This window comes from Erythrolamprus reginae, chromosome 4 (assembly GCF_031021105.1).
Source record: "Erythrolamprus reginae isolate rEryReg1 chromosome 4, rEryReg1.hap1, whole genome shotgun sequence".
NCBI lineage: Eukaryota > Metazoa > Chordata > Lepidosauria > Squamata > Dipsadidae > Erythrolamprus > Erythrolamprus reginae.
The window spans coordinates 26,181,630-26,202,832 of NC_091953.1; the positions used below are offsets into that span (position 1 = coordinate 26,181,630).

General features: G+C 41.4%; 1 protein-coding gene across 2 annotated transcripts in view; it reads left to right on the top strand.

Moving 5' to 3' along the window:
- The window catches only part of MTUS2 (microtubule associated scaffold protein 2), a 375,450-nt gene that overhangs the window by 150,560 nt on the left and 203,687 nt on the right, over positions 1-21,203 (top strand). For both annotated transcript variants that reach the window (XM_070749864.1, XM_070749865.1), the window contains exon 4: positions 10,073-10,276. In XM_070749864.1, coding sequence (XP_070605965.1) covers positions 10,073-10,276 — 204 coding nt within the window. The remainder of the gene's footprint in view (positions 1-10,072; positions 10,277-21,203) is intronic.

Consider the following 21,203-nt stretch of genomic DNA (forward strand, 5'->3'; position numbering starts at 1 on the left):
GGGGCCGCCACAGGTACACATAGTAAAATACATGATGAAGGTTATAGAGGATATACTCATAGTAAAATATATCTATGAAAGAATAGAAAAGAAGATATAGTAATAGAACATATCAATGAAAGAATAGAAGAAGAGATATAGGAATAGAAGAAAGGAATAGGAGATATAGGAGAGCAATAGGACAGGGGACGGAAGGCACTCTAGTGCACTTGTAAAATTACTGACCTCTTAGGAATCTGGATAGGTCAGCCGTGGGGGTTTGGGGGTTTGGGGATGACACTACGGAGTCTGGTAATGAGTTCCACGCTTCAACAACTCGGTTGCTGAAGTAATATTTTTTACAGTCAAGTTTGGAGCAGTTAATATTAAGTTTAAATCTGTTGTGTGCTCTTCTGTTGTTGTGGTTGGAGCTGAAGTAGTCGCCAACAGGCAGGACGTTGCAGCATATGATTTTGTGGGCAATACTTAGATCTTGTTTAAGGCGTCTTAGTTCTAGGCTTTCTAGGTCCAGGATTGAAAGTCTAGTCTCGTAGGGTATTCTGTTTCGAGTGGAGGAGTGAAGGGCTCTTCTGGTGAAGTATCTTTGGACATTTTCAAGGGTGTTGATGTCTGAGATGCGATAGGACTGTTGCCCTAGCTCAGCTTCAGTGTGCATGTGTGTGCTGGCCAACTGATTTTTGGCTCGCACAGAGGCTGTGGGAGGGCGTTTTGGGCTTCCAGAGAGCTTCTGGGGCGTTGTGGGAGGCGGTTTTACCCTCCCTGGGCTCCAGGGAAGCCTTTGGAGCCTGGGGAGGGTGAAACACAAGCCTTCTGGGCCTATCAGAAGTTGGGAAACAGGCCATTTCTGGCCTCCAGAGGGCCTCTTGGGGTCAGGAGAAGCTGTTTTTTCCCTCCCCAGGCAATGAATTGTGGGTGAGGGCACATGCCCACGCTCTTTTGGCACCCAAGGAAAACTAGGTTCGCCATCATTGGTCTAGCACAGTGTTTCCCAATCTTGGCAACTTGAAGATATTTGGACTTCAAACGCCAGAATTCCGCAGCCAGCATTCGCTGGCTGGGGAATTCTAGGAGTTGAAGTCCAAATATTTTCAAGTTGCCAAGGTTGGGAAACACTGGTCTAGCACATCACACTCGCAGATTCTTCTGACTCACCCTGTCTATTTACAATTCAATTCAATTCAATTTATTAGATTTGTATGCCACCCCTCTCCGAAGACTCGGGGCGGCTCACAACAAGGATAAAAACAATATTATAATGGCACAAATCTAATATTAAAAATAACTAAAAACCCTATCATAATTAAAAACCAAACAGCACATACATACCAAACATAAATTATAATGATCCTGGGGGAAAGATGTCTCAAATCCCCCATGCCTGGCGGTATAGGTGGGTCTTAAGTAGTTTACGGAAGACCAGGAGGGAGAGCAGTTCTAATCTGCGGAGGGAGTTGATTCCAGAGGGCTGGGGCCGCCACAGAGAAGGCTCTTCCCCTGGGGCCCGCCAGACGACATTGTTTAGTCGACGGGACCCGGAGAAGGCCAACTCTGTGGGACCTTATCGGCCGCTGGGATTCGTGCGATAATCAGAGGAGTTCTAAAACTCTAAAACCCCAACTAATATATTAAAGAGTGACTTTTTAAATCTCTGCCAATACATTTTCCTTTAGTTTGACATGGTGTTCCTCAGTTTCTTATCTCTTTTTATCAGTCGTAGTGTTTTTATTGTGCTGTTGAAACGATGAAAGCTACTTAATTGTCCTACAGAGAAAACAGATGATGTGATGCAAACCTTAGGCTGCGCTTCTACATTCATTATTTCTCAGGAACATGAGCCATTTTGCATGGCATCAAGAAAAAAGTAAAAGAGAATTGATGGGCATCGCTTGCTTATGCAAAGAGTCGGCTACCGCAGAGTAGAGATGCTTGGTAGGGGTGCACCATATGTTATTATCCTGACCTTGAGAGACAGCCAAAGCAGCAATGTGCTAGGTAAGTGTGGACTGTGTGCATGACACAGTTAATATGTCATGCCACACACCCAGCTGTGGAGCTAGCTACATGTTAAATTAATATGTAGCTGGCTTCAAAGTCAAAGAATCATCAAAGTAGAGAGGTAGGTATTGAACGGTGCCCTGGGCCCTGCACTTTTTTCATATGTATGTGTGTTAATAACATGGATGAAGTGATGGAAGAAATGCTTAGGACATTTGCAGAGAATATCAAATTGGACGAGAGAGCCAGAAAATGGAAATAAACTGTAGACTGGTCTTAAAACAGACAAATTGGCAGTTCTGTGTTAGCAAAAACTTCAGAAGAAAAGGATTTAGGGGTAGTGATTTCTGACAGTCTCAAAATGGGTGAACAGTGCAGTCAGGCGGTAGGGAAAGCAAGTAGGATGCTTGGCTGCATAGCTAGAGGTATAACAAGCAGGAAGAGGGAGATTATGATCCCGCTATATAGAGTGCTGGTGAGACCACATTTGGAATACTGTGTTCAGTTCTGGAGACCTCACCTACAATAAGATATTGAGAAAACTGAACGGGTCCAAAGACGGGCTACAAGAATGGTGGAACGTCTTAAGCATAAAACGTATCAGGAAAGACTTAATGAACTCAATCTGTATAGTCTGGAGGACAGAAGGAAAAAGGGGGGACATGATCGAAACATTTAAATATGTTAAAGGGTTAAATAAGGTCCAGGAGGGAAGTGTTTTTAATAGGAAAGTGAACACAAGAACAAGGGGCACAATCTGAAGTTAGTTGGGGGAAAGATCAAAAGCAACATGAGAAAATATTATTTTACTGAAAGAGTAGTAGATCCTTGGAACAAACTTCCAGCAGACATGGTAGATAAATCCACAGTAACTGAATTTAAACATGCCTGGGATAAACGTATATCCATCCTAAGATAAAATACAGAAAATAGTATAAGGGCAGAGTAGATGGACCATGAGGTCTTTTTCTGCCGTCAGTTTTCTATATTTCTATGTTTCTATGTTTCTAAAACAACTGGTGAAATTCGATAGAGGCAAGTGCAAAATTCTTCAGTTTGGAAACAAAACCCCAATGTATAGCATAGGAGAGAGATACAGTGGTACCTCTACTTAATAACTTAATTCATTCCATGACCAGGTTCTTAAGTAGAAACCTTCTTAAGTAGAAGCAATTTTTCCCATAGGAATCAATGTAAAAGCAAATAATGTATGCAAACCCATTAGGAAAGAAATAATAGCTCGGAATTTGGGTGGGAGGAGGTGGAGGAAGAAGAGGAGGAGGACTGTCGCTGCCGAAGGAAGGTGAGGTGAGGTGAATAAAAAAAAATCCAAAACTTTAAGGCTTAAAAAAAAAAGAGGGATTCTGAGGTGTTGAGGAGGAACACACGCCTCCAATACACCCAGCGCAAGGCTGCCTCCCATACACTGCCTCCCATAAACTGGCTGCTGCTGCTGCTACCTGCTGCCTCTTCCTTCCCATGCTGAAGGGCTCCCCTCTCCTCTCGCTCGCTTTGTAGCCAGCGCTTTTCCTTCACTGTGACTCCTCGGCTGCCCAGAGCGAAAGGAGCATTTCTTTTCTCTGGGCGCTGGCAGAGGTTTATTCCCTGTCCAAGCACCCAGAGAAAGGAAAATGCTTCGTTCGCTCTGGACTGGCAAAGCCTCCTTAAGCGCCAACAAAAGGCTCCTCTGGCAGCCCAGAAAAACCTGAGATGGCCGGGAATGGCAGGAAATTGGCCGGGCCTTCGTGCTGCTCTCAAATTTCCTGGGAAAATTTTCCAGGCTCGGGTTCTTAAGTAGAAAATGGTTCTTAAGTATTCTTAATTATTTTCCATGTAATCCCTACCCTAAGGCACAACAAATTATAGAAAGAAACTCTGGAGCTACATCCAGAACTTTAGTAAGTAGCCCAAAGATAGGAATTGTTCTTCTTTTCTGCATTATTTTTTTGCTTCTTGAATTTATATTAGAACATTTCCAAAGTACAGAGTTACATTAAATTTAAAGGACAAAATATAAACAGCTTTTTATGGGCTCTCAGTTTTAGCTCAACTGGAAACCTCTCATATGAGCTTAAAAAAAATCAATAAATGTCAGTGGAACCGAACTCTTCCTTAAAGGTTGGGTGTGTTGGGGGGTGGGAGAGAAATGCTTGGTTGCCCTTTAGCTTAATAAAGCTACCAGTATTCCTATGACTGTCCTAAATTAAGAGGAATGAAGAATTAAAGTGCTGCAGGGATTTAGCAAGAAGATAAGTAAAATTTTCTGATAACTTTATTCTTAAACCTAATGTGAGTAATATTGAGCCAGAATCTAGACTTCCGAAAGAAGGCAGCTTCATCATGAAGGATCTAAGTATTTGCAGTATATGCTAGAACCACTAAATATTTCTTTAAATAATGAATGCGTCCTGCCACAGGTTCAGATGCAGTAATAAAGATTTTTATCTTCATACAGGGAGCACGGAAGTCTTGCATGTTGTGGAGTATAATGGCTCTTAAGCAAAACTAATGGTGTTTATCTACTGTATAAAGTAGCTGAAACTGAAATACCTCAGAGAATTAATACGTTATTTAGTTTCACACTGTGTTGGCCTTTGTTTCTTATCTGAGTTTTTGATAGTCTTTATTTATTATTAATTAATTAATTAATTAAATTTATTTGCCCCATATCTCATATCAAAATGACTCTGGGTGGCTTATGCTAATAAAACTATGGTACTGCAATGCGCTTTTCACAGGGCTACCTTTGAAAAGCGTTCGGAGACTACAAATAGTCCAGAATGCAGCCATTAATCAATACTTGTTGCAGACCATCTTGATTTCCTAGGATGGGTCTGGTAGGTATACAAATTATTTCTGGATGCCAAGAGAAATTCTCTGTTATCATTTGCAGGTGTCATTAGAGTACCAGAATATTTACCTCATTATAGAGAATGTTTATCTGGAAATGTTTTCAGACAAGAACTTACAAAGACACTGATTTTTGTAGAATACATACTATGTAGAATTTTTGTAGAATACATACATTATACTATGGTATAATGATTAAATCTGTGGGCATCTTCAAACAGCCAGAAGCTAAGAGTATTCTGACGATGATCATTTTGAATAATTGTTCTGCTTATTTTGGTAGATCTGAAAAAAGAGATGTTTATGATTAAAATGCATTAATTAAAACATCAATTAGAGCAAAAAAAAGAAAAGAATTAAGCATGTTTTAAATATAATTTTGTATTCTTTTTTCAAAGTTCTCACATTCCACAGAGAAGAAACCTATAAATGGGCTTTTGAACAGCAAGATGGAGCCTACTGAATACTCATAACAAAAGTTTTTCACTTTAATAATTAATTTATCCCAATTTATTTATTACTTAATTATTTGATTATTTGATTGTTTAATTGTTTAATTGTTTAATTGTTTATTTAATTTGTTTGTTTGTTTGTTTATTTTATTTTATTTTATTTTATTTGATTTGTATGCCGCCCCTCTCCGTAGACTCGGGGTGGCTAACAACAATAATAAAAACAGCATGTAAATCCAATACTACAACAACTAAAAAACCCTTATTTTAAAACCAATCATATCTACAAAGAAACATACCATGCATAAATTGTAAAGGCCTAGGGGGAAAGAGTATCTCAGTTCCCTCATGCCTGATGGCAGAGGTGGGTTTTAAGGAGCTTACGAAAGGCGAGGAGGGTAGGGGCAATTCTAATCTCCGGGGGGAGTTGGTTCAAGAGGGCCGGGGCCGCCACAGAGAAGGCTCTTCCCCTGGGCCCCGCCAAACAACATTGTTTAGTTGACGGGACCCGGAGAAGGCCCACTCTGTGAGACCTAACTGGTTGCTGGGATTCGTGCAGCAGAAGGCGGTCCCTGAGATAATCTGGTCCAGTGCCATGGAGGGCTTTATAGGTCATGTAAATGTTGAAGAAACTTGCTGTTGTGAAATGTGGATGTGGTTCCAGGGACACTGAAAATATCTTCTAAATCAGCCACAATGTTTGCATATAGTTAACGTCAGAAACAAAATGATTCAAATTAAGGGCTCCTTTAACAAGGGTGAGTCATAGCTTAGCCTCATCCAAATAATTCAAACAATTAAAATCAGAGGAAGCAGCATCTTGGTTAGCACCGATACAAGCATAATTTACACTGGACTCATAGGTAGTGCATTGTTGATCCTTAATATGCAGTGTACATCAATTGTACAAAATATTGAATCGTATATAATTTTATTTATTTATTCAATGTCTATAGCTGCTGTCCTCAAACCAATTGATTTGGGTGTCAAACAATATCACAATAAATAATATCATAAAAACACATAAAAAAGAAAAATACTCAACAAGAGAAGATTGCCATAATAATTACCTAAAAAATAACAGTGCTACCAAGAAACAGGACCCCTAACACTTTCAGGACTTCAGGCTTGGGCGCATAGCGACATCTTTAAAGCTTTACAAAAGGCTAACCAAGTCAGGGCCACCCTGAAGGAAGAGTTTACATAAAATGTTGAATGTTATATGCAAATTTTAAGAGTGTACAGATCAATTATTTGTGTGCACCTAATAAATATAATATGTGAGCACTCAGTACTGCTGAAAAGATGGTTGGGGAATTCTAACGAACGAAGTTATTAAATAGTAAGTGCCTTCGCTGTAACTCTTTGTTAGAAGCTTATATTAAATTTTTACTGAACTGTCACTGAAAAAATGCAGTTCCATGTAGGGGATGCTTCAAAATTATTTGCCTTGCCTGACATTTACTTTCTTTCATAACAGGTGCAACAGCCTAGTCATAATGGTCCTGCCATTCATTTAATGTATTCTAGTGCATTTAGCCTTGCTGGACTAGATCAAGGTCCATTTTAATCCAGCATTTTCTTCCTCCCCACTGGATTTGTCTGTGATGTTCACAAGATACATATTTCCTATTATTGTTCCCATACCACTCCAATGTTGAAGGTTACCATATTTTTTGAAGTATAAGACACACCTTTTCCCTCCCTAAAATAGGCTGGTGCGTTTTATACTCTGAATGTAGCTATTTTTCAACCCTAACAAGCTGCTAACGATCTTCATTGTTTCTCTCTGCAAAGGCTTTTTTCCAAACCCTAAATCTTTGCAGGGTTTTTTTTTCATTGCACTAACTTGCTCTGGATAAGTTTCTTTCCAGCCCTAACCAGATGCTAACGATGTGCCCAGGTCTTACCAGCTTGCAAGCTCTTTCATTGTTACTCTCTGCGAAAAATGTTTTCCAAGCCCTAAGTCTTTGCAGGGTTTTTTCCATTGCTCTACTTGCTCTGAATGTTTCTTTCCAGGTGCTAATAATGTTCCCAGCTCTTACTGGCTTGCAAGCTCTTTCATTGTTACTCTCTCCAAATAAAGTTTTTTAAAGCCCTAACCAGGGGATAAAATAATGTGCTGGCTAAGGATGCTAACCAGATGAATACCTGGTAAGCAGATTCTTTTCCCTATTTTCCTTCCCAAAAATTAAGGTGCACCTTATACTCCGGTGTGTCTTATACTCCAAAAAACACGGTACATTTGATTCATATCCCCTATGAATTTAATCTCCCTTTAAAAGTATGCAAATTGTTCGTCATCAGCATATTTTGGGATGATCCCTGGTCTTTTATTTAGAGAGAGATATTTCTCTCTGTCAGTTATCTCCACACTATGCAGGCATTTATACATCACCATAGTCAGCCTTTGTATAAGCTGAAGAGTCACAGATATTCTGGCAATTTCTCATGAAGAAGATGTTTGAGGTTTTCTTATCACTTTGGCTGCCCTCTTCTGCACTTTCTAATAGCTGTATCATGTGCCTTTTCAAATAGGAAAACTAAAAGTATGGTAGAAGATAATATATGTAGCTCAGGGTTGAACTATGGAGTCCTTTGTATTCCCTTGATTTGCTCCCTGTTTATATATAGTACAGTGATACCTTGTCTTACAAACCCCTCTTCATACAAACTTTTCGAGATACAAACCCGGGGTTTAAGATTTTTTTGCCTCTTCTTCCAAACTATTTTCACCTTACAAACCCAAGCCGCTGCCACTGGGATGCTCCGCTTCTGGACTTCTGTTGCCAGCGAAGCGCCCGCTTTTGCACTGCTGGGATTCCCCTGAGGATCCCCTCCATGGGAAATACCACCTCTGGACTTCCGTGTTTTTGCAATGCTGCAGGGGAATCCCGGCAGCACAAAAACGGGCGCTTCGTTGGCAATGGAAGTCCAGAGGTAGGGTTTCCCAGCGAGGGGAGCCTCAGAGAAATCACAGCATCACAAAAACACAGAAGTCTGGAGGTGGGGTTTCGAGGACTCCTGTGTTTTTGCAATGCTGCAATTTCGCTGAGGCTCCCTTCGCTGGGAAACCTCACCTCCAGACTTCTGTTGCCAGCAAAGCACCCGTTTTTGTGCTGCTGGGATTCCCCTGCTGGGACTCCCTTGCAGCATCACAAAAACATGGAAGTCTGGAGGTCGGGTTTCCCATGGAGGGGAGCCTCAGGGGAATCCCAGCAGCGCAAAAAACGGGTGCTTCGGCTGGCAAAAGGGGTGAGTTTTGGGCTTGCACGCATTCCATTGATTTCTATGGGAAACAATGTTTCATCTTACAAACTTTTCACCTTACAAACCTCGTCCCAGAACCAATTAAGTTCGTAAGACAAGGTATCACTGTATATTAAAATATTCAAGAACTAGGAGACACATGGTAACAAGGTCAGCCAATGAATAGGCTTAACAACTAAGACAGCCAATGATAGCTTAAACATGTCTGAGTCTGTGCAGATAATTGAAACTGAAACTTAAAGTAGATGGCTGGGCATGGCTCAGCCCACTCTGTACTCTGTCTGCTCTGAACTGTGAAATGAAATTAACTACTCTCTCCTGCCTTGTGTTTACTTGGAAATAACTACTTGCGGTATTATATATATATTATTATATATATAAAGAAGTTAATGAATCCATCTGAATCAGTCATCCGTGTGTGCTTTTGGATTTGATTTATGCAACAAACTCTGATATAGTAGCTTGGTGAGGATGCCATTTTCTTGGTAAAAAAGAAATCAAGAACTACCAAGGAGAAAACCACATCCTCACCAACACAGGCAGAGCAAGCTGATATATTTAAACAGGGAACAAACCCCATACTTAACAGCACTGATGATGTTACCTAGTTGGGTAATGAAATGCCTATAGGCAAATAATAATTAACCATGGTCCATGCAAGTAATACTTTATTCCAGATATAGTATGCATAAGGATACTACAGAATTGATAGTTTTAATCTCAAATCATTTCCTACACTGGAATTCAACTTTTTTCACGGCTCCATTTGGGGAAAGAGGCTCCCCCCCCTCCCGCTGCTGTTTTAGGGTGTGAGGCCAAAACAGTGGGGGTTGTGTTCGCATGTGCAGTGGGTGGGACATGTGGGAGGATCATTGCATTATGGGTGTGGGCACATGATAGTGTGTGCATGGACACTTTCGGCACCCAAGGGGAAAAAAAGGTTCGCCATCACTGCTATATGCTGTCCAGAGTTAAAGAGTTAAATAAGGTTCAGGAGGGAAGTGTTTTTAATAGGAAAGTGAACACAAGGGAGCACAATTTGAGGTTAGTTGGGGGAAAGATCAGAATTAACGTGAGAAAATATTATTTTACTGAAAGAGTAGTAGATGCTTGGAACAAACTTCCAGGAGACGTGGTTGGTAAACCCATAGTAACTGAATTTAAACATGCCTGGGATAAACATATATCCATCCTAAGATAAAATACAGGAAATAATATAAGGGCAGACTAGATGGACCATGAGGTCTTTTTCTGCCGTCAATCTTCTATGTTTCAATCTTCTATGAGTTACTTCTTGTGAGATGGGTGGCCATGTAACATTTATTACTAAATAAATTGTCTTACATATTGGATGTACAGCATAGTACATATAAATTTGGGATGGTCAAGACGTTCCAAGGGATAGTTTTCTTTTCAATGCCATTCTTGTTTCTTCTGACAAGATCCAACAATATATCTCAACTTTTTTAAAAAAATGCATGCAATAATTTTATTTTATTTTCCAGCTGATCTTAAAAAAGGCCCAAGCCCAAGTGCTACAAAATCGAATCTCCCAAAGCCCTGTCAGTCCGGACTTCGCCCTCCTGGTTATTCACGGTTGCCACCAGCTAAACTCGCCACGTTTGGTTTTGTCAGGAGCTCCAGTGTCTCCTCAATCTCAAGCAAATCAAGTGACAGAGTCCAGAGCGATCAAAGCAAGACAGCCAATCGTAAGTCAGACAACTTGATTTTTCACTCCAGATGTATCTGTTGCAGAGCAGTAAAGAAGAATACTCAATCTCCTTGTTGTGTGTTAAGAGCATATTTCTGTTTGCTGTTGAATTTTATGAAATACATAATGTTAGATAAATATTTCCTAATAATAAATTACTTGCATAGGATTTTCCTCTAAAAGTGGCTGAAGAACCCATCTTGCAACCATTTTTCTATGTAAATATTCTATGTATGGGCATACATATAAACCAGTAGAGGGTTCCACTTACCTTTGCTATTGGTTTTGTTTGCTGCTGAATTTTATGACATACATAATGTTAGATAAATATTTCCTAATAATAAATTACTTGCATAGGATTTTTCTCTAAAAGTTGCTGAAGAACACATCTCACAACCATTTTTGTATGCAAATATTCTATGTATGGGCACACAGTAGTGGGTACTTCTTACCTTTGCTACTATGCAGAGCATTTTTTGATGATGTCCATTTGGATGGGTGGAGCTTCGCACCGCCATTACCAGTTCTCCATAACGGGTCAAACTAGTAGCAACCCACCACTGACGTAAACATAGACACAAATAAAGGAAGTACAGTGTTCCCTCGCTTTTCACGGGGGATGCGTTCTGAGACCGCCCGCGAAAGTTGAATTTCCGCGAAGTAGAGATGCGGAAGTAAATACACTATTTTTGTCTATGAACAGTATCACAAACCTTCCCTTAACACTTAAAACCGCTAAATTGCAATTTTCCATTCCCTTAGCAACCATTCTTATTATTACTCACCATGTTTATTTATTAAAGTTTATTTAAAAAAATATTTTTTAAAGGCAGACGAAAGTTTGGCGATGACATATGATGTCATCGGGTGGGAAAAACTGTGGTATAGGGAAAAACCCCGCAAAGTATTTTTTAATTAATATTTTTGAAAAACCATGGTATAGACTTTCCGCGAAGTTTGAACCCACGGAAATCGAGGGAACACTGTACTTTCAAAACAGATTCAATCAAGCACAGTAGATTTCTTGCTTCCGCATACTATGGTTTAAGGCAGTGGTTCTCAACCTGGGGGTCGGGACCCCTTTGGGAGTCGAATGACCATTTCATGGGGGTCGCCTGAGACCCTGGGGAAAGACAAATTTCTCCTGGTATTAGGAACTAAAGCTTCTATTCTGGCATCTTGGAACATATTTTTACAATCCGACCGATCAGGCGTTTACAGTGGGGGCGTCTCTCTGCCCTTCCTGCCAATCAGCTCAAAGTTCGGTTGGGAGAATTGGCGCTAGACTTATGGTTGGGGGTCACCAAAATACGAGGAACTGTATTAAAGGTCGTGGCCTTAGAAAGGTTGAGAACCATTGGTTTAAGGGGAAACAAGGCTTTTATCCCTCTATGTATAACATCAAGAACTCAATTGAACTTTCACCTCAAATCCTATTTTTCTGTAGAAAACGTGTTTATTTGATTAAGTACAGAATAAGCACATGACACTGAGTAGTCACATTATGGAATCTATACGTTCCATGAACTGAGAGCACAAGCAAGGATTGTTGGGGTTTTGAAATGTCAGCTCCTCTCTTTGAAGACTGGAGTCTCTGAGAACCATCTCAATTTCAAAGCAACTGTTATCACTCTTCAAGTGGTTCAAATCCAGGATGCCAGCTTGTATAAAAGCCAGAGGCTTTTGAGTGATGTAGAGTCCTAAATCTTTCAGTGTTTATGTTAATTTCAAATGAATGGCAAGAAATAAAACACGAAGTAGGCCACAATCAATCCCAAGGGCTTTCTTTCACTTGCATAATAGATTTAATAATTGGCGGAATCATCCAGATCCTTTGAGCTTAGCATCTTACTAAAATACAAATAGCCAAAGTACAAATACATGCAAATGCCTGTTGGTGCCATCACACTTCTCTGTTGCACACAGCAGACTGTGTAGAGAAAGTTCAAGGAGTTTAAGAACGCTTACACAAATTAAATGAGACTGAAATTTGTCAGGGTGGGAAACCTAAGGTCCTTCTTGCTGGAGTTTTGGGAAGTTGTTGATTGGTAATATGTCAAATACTATGTATAGTTAGCCCACTCAGAAATATTAATTGCTGTTTCTAATTTAGCCTGTATTGGCTCTTAATTAGAAGAGTAGCTGTTAGGTGCAAATTTTCTCAGTTGCTTTTTTTGTTTTCTGGCTTGTTCATGTCACTATTAATTAATTGTGTTAGGGAAAGAGTCAAAACTGTATTATTCAGGGGGGGGGAAATGGAAAAAGCTTCCAGATGGAGTTTTTTTTTAAAAAAATGTAGCATCAGAGATCCTAATGCGGAATATGTTCCTAATCCATAAGAACCATGGTGGCACAGTACTTAGAGCAGTGGTTCTCAACCTTTCCAATTATAATTATAAGCAGATGGATGGATGGATGGATGGGATGGGATGGAATCAGTGTTGGATTACTACCAGTACAGATAAGGGCGCCGCCCTGGTAGTAAAAGTTGAGCTGCACATGCAGCTTCGGGTCTCTGGCATGCGCGCCTGTATGTCCCAGTGTTTTTTTGCTTCTGTGCATGCTCAGGAAGCAAAATCTCGCAAGGGGACGCCCGCGCAAGAGACATTATGGTGATTTTTTGCTTCTGCGCATGTGCAGAAGCAAAAAAACCCCACTGAAATCTCATACACATACGCATCCACTTGCAAGATTTTGCTGCACATGCGCAGAAGCAAAAACACTGGAATGCATTTTTGCGCACATCATGACCTGAAGCTGCGCGCATAGCACACCTGTAGCAGCAGTAAGTGCAATCCGCTATGGAATGGAATGGAATTGAAGAGCATGGCATGGCATGGCATGGATGGATGGATGGACGGACGGACGGACGGACGGACGGATGAAAGAATTCTGAAACTAAACTCCACACATCTTAAAATTACTAAAGTTGAGAAATATTCAGACAAACAGACGGACAGCCAGGTATCAGTCTTAAACACCTTATGTATCTTCATCCCACCTGTGCACTGACATGACATGAGAGCAGGTTGTCTATCAGTGGGAGGGATCACTGACATCTGTTCATGGTTATTGTAACAGATTTGTCGGGTCTCAAGTTCTTTGCACCTCACTTTGGTCCTTCTACTCTTCCTGCGACTGCAAGGTTTGCCATCACTGGTATAGGTCTTAGATTTCTTTGTTAATTTCACCTCTTTAGCATAAAACTTAGAAATTTACTGAAAACAAAAATAAAAGGAAATATGACGAAGCTTATGTAGCGCTTGGGTTCACTGTGACTACGGTGGGAGACGAGGAAGTACTGGTATGTTTACTGTGTCTAAAAATGTTGGCAGTGGACAGCACTTGGGCATCCTCCTTGATCCACAGCTGATATTGGAACATCATCTTTCGGCTGTGGCGAGGAGGGCGTTCGCCCAAGTTCGCCTGGTGCACCAGTTGCGGCCCTATTTGGACAGGGAGTCATTGCTCACAGTCACTCACCTCGAGGTTCAATTACTGCAATGCTCTCTACATGGGGCTACCTTTGAAAAGTGTTTGGAAACTTCAGATCGTGCAGAATGCGGCCACGAGAGCCATCGTGGGGCTCCCTAGATTCGCACACGTTTCTGCAACACTCTGCAGCCTGCACTGGCTGCCGATCGGTTTCCGGTCACAATTCAAAGTGTTGGTAATGACCTTTAAAGTCCTACATGGCATTGGGCCAGAATACATCCGGAACTGCCTTCTACCGCACGAATCCCAGCGGCCGATAAGGTCCCAAAGAGTTCGCCTTCTCCGGGTCCCGTCGGCCAAACAATGTCATTTGGCGGGCCCCAGGGGAAGAGCCTTCTCTGTGGTGGCCCGAGCCCTCTGGAATCAACTCCCCCCAGAGATTAGAACGGCCCCCACCCTCCTTGTCTTTCATTACTCAAGACCTACCTTTGTCGCCAGGCATGGGGGAGTTAGGATATTCCTTCCCCTAGGCCATTGCAAGTTATGTATGGTATGTTTGTGTGTATGTTTGGTTTTTTATAATAAGGGTTTTTAGTTGTTTTATTAAATTGTATTGTTACATGTTTTTTATCACTGTTGTTAGCTGTCCCGAGTCTGCGGAGAGGGGCAGCATACAAATCCAATAAATAATAAAATAATAATAATAATAAAAATAATGAAGCCAAATAAATTAAGGCGTCACTTAAACACATCACACCCCAATCACGCTGATAAGCCGCTTGAGCTTTTTCAGGGAAAACATGTTGCAAACAATCGTCCTGACAGAGAATTTTTGGGGGGGGGAGGGGGCACAAAATGTTTACTTCTTCCTAGGGGGGCATAACAAAAAATAATTAAGCAGCACTGCATTAAAGCAATCTTCTTGTGCTTTTAGTAATTGACCTTCAAAGTCTTGCTTTGCATTCAAATGTAAACAAAACAGGTTTTTCTCACATGATGTTCTTTCTAATTAATTTCAAAGACTTCCCTTAAAGCAGTTTCACAAAGCCTTAGCATTTAAACCCTTTTGAAAACAACTCTAAAAAAACCCACTCCTTTGCTGTATATTGCTTAAAATTTCAAAATAAATAAAGATCTTGTGAAGCTGAAAAGACATAGTTTCCTTTCTCTTTTAAATGGGCTGAAGAAAAACCCATCCAGAAATTTGCAGGCTTGCATTTCTGAAGATTCTCGTTCTTAAAGTAGCAGTACAAAAAATAAACTCCAAAGTGATTAAAAGGATGTGATTTGATCACACCACGAGTCCATGAAAGTCTGCATTTGCAGTTCAGACCGCAATATAGCCTACAACTTTTATCTGTAAGCGGCTGCAAAAATGTCAATTTCTGCTATCTGTTCACAAAAATCAGCTGTAGAGAAGTGCATATGGGCAATGTTTTCATCTCTCTTTTTTCCAAAGAAAATTTTTAGAAGTCTGAACATCATGTCCAGCTGCCTTTGGCCAAAATGCCTCTGCAAACTGTGCAGAATGGAGAGAAAAAATGCAGGCATTAACTAACTTTTTCTCAGTGGAAGCCTGAATACGGGAATCTGCAATTTTAGCATAGAAAGACTTGCGTAGAATCTAGGTCTAGGGTGTCAAATTCAAGCCTAAGGGGTGCTTAGATCTGGACGACAGAGCCATCATAGAAACAGCGAAGGACCGGAACTGTGGTACCTCTGCCAGAAAAAACGGAACTCTGTTTTCACTGGCAGAAGGTTGCAGGAGGCCATCACAGCCAAAAACAGAGGTTGGGTGTTAGATAGGGTGAATGGAAGAGACAGACAGAAGTGGCGTCAAAACAACAGCTCTTTATTTGGCAATTATTTACAACCCTTTCTAACAGCCAGCCCTTTTATAGGGAGCTGCCCAGGGGTGGGTAGGAGGCAGGATGGGGTGGAACGCAGTTCCACTGGTGGAAATGAAGATGTGTGCGCAGCTCCAGCTGATCGGCGGCTGTCACTTCCTGGATTACTGGTCTCTCCTTTTTTCCCCTTCTGCTGCTGCTGTGTCTGTGCTCCTCGCTTTTTTCCTCTTTCCTCCTTCCTGGCCTTGACCAAGCTTCCCTCTCTCCTGCCCAGCTCCCCTCCAGCCTCACGTGGCCACCTCCTGCCTGAGGCGCAAGCAGAAGGCATGGGTGGAAACGGCGCTGGCAGCATTTATGCTTCTGGCAGCACCAGCCTGAGGTGGAGGGGACGACCCAGGAAGGAGAGCACGAGAAACACGAAGCAAATTGTCACCCCAGAGAGTGACACTGTTAAGGTTTCTAAGTTGAAGATTTAACAGTTCTCTTGAACGATAATGAGTGTTCAAGCCACTCCCACCTGGTCACATGGCCGGCAAGCCACTCCTACCCAGTCCCATGTCTATTAAGCCACACACACAAAATAAGCCACACCCACAGTGTGACAGTAAAAATTTTGGCAGCCCATTACTGGAGCTGCCAGACAGTCTAGCCACTCAGCAGTTAGTATTTTCCCTCCAGAATAGAGGACCTGACTGAAGCCTATGTGCTTCAGTCTGAGAATGTAACATCAGGAGTCCGTTTTCTCTGGCAGAGTACTCGGCCCACCATAGATAGGAAGCAAAATCTCGTGCAAGGAAATTCTTGCGCGGGAGATTTTGCTGATTTCCCACCGCAATTTCTTTGCTTCTGAGCATGCACGGAAGCAAAGAACCACTGAAAAATGGCAAAATCTCTCTTGTACGATCATCCTCACACGAGATTTTGTTTCCTGTGCCTGCACAAAAGCCAAATCTCACGGGTACATGTGTCGGAGACGCAGAGATGCATATTGTAAAGAATGCAATAGGGGGCAGCGCGTTGGAACGAAACTGTTTTATTTGCAGTCTGTCGGAACGATAACTCTGCTAGTACTCTAATCAATTAGGTGCGAGTAGCTGGAGAAAGTGCGGGCAGTTGTAACTATTTATACTTTCTCCTTTCTAGTAGGCGCGAGTTTGACAGCCATTATTGTTTCCTGCTTGGAACAGTGTTCCCTCTAATTTTTTTTCGGTGTGGGCAGAAAAGTATAGTGTCTGAGCAGCAGTCCCTTTGGGACTGGGCGGCATAGAAGTCAAAATAAATAAGAATGAATGAATGAATGAATGAATGAATGAATATACAGTGATACCTCGTCTTACAAACGCCTCGTCATACAAACTTTTCGAGATACAAACCTGGGGTTTAAGATTTTTTTGCCTCTTCTTACAAACTATTTTCACCATACAAACCCACCGCCACTGCTGGGATGCCCCACCTCCAGACTTCCGTTGCCAGCGAAGCACCCGTTTTTGCGCTGCTGGGACTCCCTTGAGGCTCCCCTCCATGGGAAACCTCACCTCCAGACTTCCGTGTTTTTGTGATGCTGCAGGGGAATCCCAGCAGCGCAAAAATGGGCGCTTTGCTGGCAATGGAAGTGCGGAGGTGGGGTTTCACAGCGAGGGGAGCCTCAGTGAAATCGCAGCATAGCAAAAACACAGAGGTACGGAAGTGGGGTTTCGAGGATTTTGGTGTTTTTGTGATGCTGCGATTTCACTGATGCTCCCCTCTCTGGAAACCCCACCTCCGGACTTCCGTTGCCAGCGAAGCGCTCATTTTTGCGATGCTGGGATTCCCCTGCAGCATTGCAAAAACGTGGAGGTAGGGTTTCCCATGGAGGGGAGCCTCAGAGGAATCCCAGCAGCGCAAAAACAGGCACTTTGGCTGGCAAAAGGGGTGAGTTTGGGGCTTGCACGCATTAATAGCTTTTCCATTGATTCCTATGGGAAACATTGCTTTGTCTTACAAACTTTTCACCTTAAGAACCTTGTTCCGGAACCAATTAAGTTTGTAAGACAAGGTATCACTGTATAAGGAAAAAAATTCCCTTCTTTTTAAAAAGAAGTTTCAGGTTTAAAAGAACCCAACCATAAGTCAAGTTCCAATTCTCCCAACAGAGCTTTAAGCTGATTGGCAGGAAGGTCAGAGGAAACCCTCCTCCTGTAAACCCCTGATTGGTTGGATTGTAAAAATATATTCCAAGGTGCCAGAATAGAAGCTTTAATTCCTAACACCATGGAAATTTGTCTTTTCTCATGGTCTTAGGCCACCCCTGTGAAATGGTCATTCGACCCCCAAAAGGTTCCTGACCCACAGGTTGAGAACCACTAATTTAGGCAGTTGGATTATCTCTTTAAGTGATCGGGAAGTGACTGACATAGAAATGGAAACAGACTTGTCACAAAACAATAAACCGTGAATTGCAAACTCAGTGATAACTGCTTAAACAATTATTTTTTCAGGCTATAAGTTGTCATAAAAACTGGCTATTTGGTAGGCTTTTGCTCTGCATAGCACAAAAAGCAAAGAAACATTTGATTTATTTTTTCCATTTAATTTGGGTCTTAATCTCACAATGGTAGGAAAATAACATTTCAAGGTCTGCTGTCAAATACATAACAAGCTACTGGGGCGGGATTGCGGAATTTGCATGTAAGTTTCCTCCCCGGGAAGAGCGATTATTAGAAAACATTGGGAATTGACACACGAAGAACCCATGGTAGTACTAACATTGCTTGCTCATAGTCATTTATTCTTCTCCCTTGGAGGCCCTGGGTGGGAGGGGGCAAAATTGCTTTCCATAGAGATCGCCATAAAGTATACCTGTGGTGACAATATCATTAGAGGAAAATGTTGTGGTGGTTAGGCTTGTTTGCAAATCACAATCAAAACACGAGCCGGTTTTGTTTAAATGCAAGAGTTGAGATTATTAACCTCGACTGCCTAGCGTGAATCATCTTAAAGCTTTTCAATTTGCTCCGTGTGATTCTTGCCACGTGACTTTTTTTTCTCAAAAAAATACAGCTTCTTAAACTTTTCGGTTCGAACAAAACGAGAGATAAGACTGTAGCAGTATGCAAATTTTCCCATCTTATTATCGGCTCCCCGGTGTGCGAGAGCAAGTTTGGATCTGCAGAATGTGCTCCATCTCTCCTGTGCCCAATTTATTAGCTTATAGGAGGGTTTTAAATTTGTGCTGTTTGACTCAGGTTGGAGAATTTAAATAAATTGTAACAGTGAAAAGAGACCGTTTGGGTAGCTACAGCAAACCTTTTCACCCTGATGCTCTTGGATTATTGAGCACTCCAGACAGCATCATTATTGTACATTTTGTCCTGCTGGTAGAAGTGATGGAAAGATGTAGCCGGATATAGTCGAAAGGCAGCAAGTTAAAGTTTTCTACAGTCTAGTGCTGTGATTGCAAATCTATGGCACAGGCGGGACATGAAGCCATATTGGAGGGCACTATGTCAGCTCCAGCGTCCATGCATGCACTAACCAGCTAATTTTTGGCCTTGGGGAAGGCTGTTTTGACCTCTGGAGGTTTCAGGGAATAATAGTAATAATAATAATAATAATAATAATAATAATAATAATAATAATAATAATAATAATAATAATAATTGTTCTGCTGGGCTCTCTGGTATGAGCCTCCCGAAAATTCAGGGGTACAAATTTCAGACACACACACATTTGAAAATTCAAAACTATGTTCTTTATCACAAAATTCAAAAGAAACAAAGCACCCTTTTTGTATTGCAAAGAGCACTCGTCCCAAAACAACCTTGTAGGCTGTACAATTCCCTTAATCAGTCCTTAATCAGCCACCCCGAGTCTTCACAGAGGGGCGGCATACAAATCTAATAAATTATTATTATTATTATTATTATTATTATTATTATTATTATTATTATTATTATGTACTTAGCTAGCAGCTGTGAAGAAACGTCACAGCCCTCCTTCTTCCAACGAAGTGAGACACACACACTTTGCTCTGCTTTGGTTTCAAAGGAGTGAAAAATCAACAAACAAAGTCCGGAAAACAGCAAGGCTGAAGAACTGCGATCAGATAATCTTCCACAATGGCCAAACCAACACACTGCTATTTGTATCAGCAGCTCTAATTACTAGAGCCCAACCTAAACACAGGTGGGCTCTCTTATCTCCAGTAATATATCCTCAATTGGTCTCTTTTACGCATAACTCTGCGCCTGCGTGGGTCCAAGATGTCCGCCTCCAAATCGACTGAAGATAATGGAGATTGGCTTCCTGGACTGTGTGCCAAGCCCCCCTCTTCCAAGTCACCCCCACCTTCTTCGGAAACTGCACTACCTGCCTCTGTCGGCAATAAAACAGGCCTATGACATGTTGATGTTTCCCCTGCATCCACCTCCACATTCCTTGGGGCAGGAGCTGGGCCAGAGCCAACCACAACACTAATAATAATAATAATAATAATAATAATAATTATTATTATTATTATTATTATTATTATTATTATTATTATTATTTATTAGATTTGTATGCCGCCCCTTTCCAAGGACTCGGGGCGGCTCACAACAACAATAACAATAACAGTATAGTACAAATCTAATAGTTAAAACCAAAATTAAAATCCCACCATTATTGAAAAACAATCAATACTTCAATGTTTTTGCAATGCTGCAGGGGAATCCCAGCAATGCAAAAAGGGCGCTTAGCTGGCAACAGAAGTTTGGAGGTGGGGTTTCCCTGCAAAGGGAGCCTCAGCGAAATCACAGCATCGCAAAAATACAGAAGACCATAGGTGGGGTTTCGAGGACTTCCGTGTTTTTGCGATGCTGTGATTTTGCTGAGGCTCCCCTCGCTGGGAAATCCCACCTCTGGACTTCCGTGTTTTTGCGATGCTGTGATTTCGCTGAGGCTCCACTCGCTGGGAAACCCCACCTCCGGACTTCCGTTGCCAGCGAAGCGCCCTTTTTGCGCTGCTGGGATTCCCCTGCAGCATCACAAAAACACGGAGGTCCGGAGGTGGGGTTTCCCTGTGGAGGGGAGCCTCAGGGGAATCCCAGCAGCGCAAAAACGGGCGCTTTGGCTGGCAAAAGGGGTGAGTTTTGGGCTTGCATGCATTAATCGCTTTTCCATTGATTCCTATGGGAAACATTGTTTCATCTTACGAACTTTTCACCTTACAAACCTCATCCCGGAACCAAATAAGTTCGTAAGACAAGGTATCACTGTATGTAGATGATAGATAAGAGTCTATTACCAAGATGTCAAATACAGTATACAGTATAGATATTTATTTAATTCTTGAAAAGGCCCTTTATATGATTATAAATATGTCCCTCATTTGCACACTATATTTTTTCATTAACTAAAGATAACCCTGAAAAATGTTAGGAAACAGTTAACATTTTATCATGCGTAGATTTGAGTACTTGCTGAAGAATTTTAGAAAAATTTATGGAAATTCTTGGGGATATTAACAGTTTTCTTTTTAGAATGTTTTGGAGACCTTTAGAATATTGGCTGATACTTAAAATGTTTATGATGTGTTTTTCTAATGCTAAGAAATCAGCTTCATGTTGACTTACAAGTTGTATTCTTCAGGGAGGACTTAATAACAACCCCCCTAAGCATTCATTT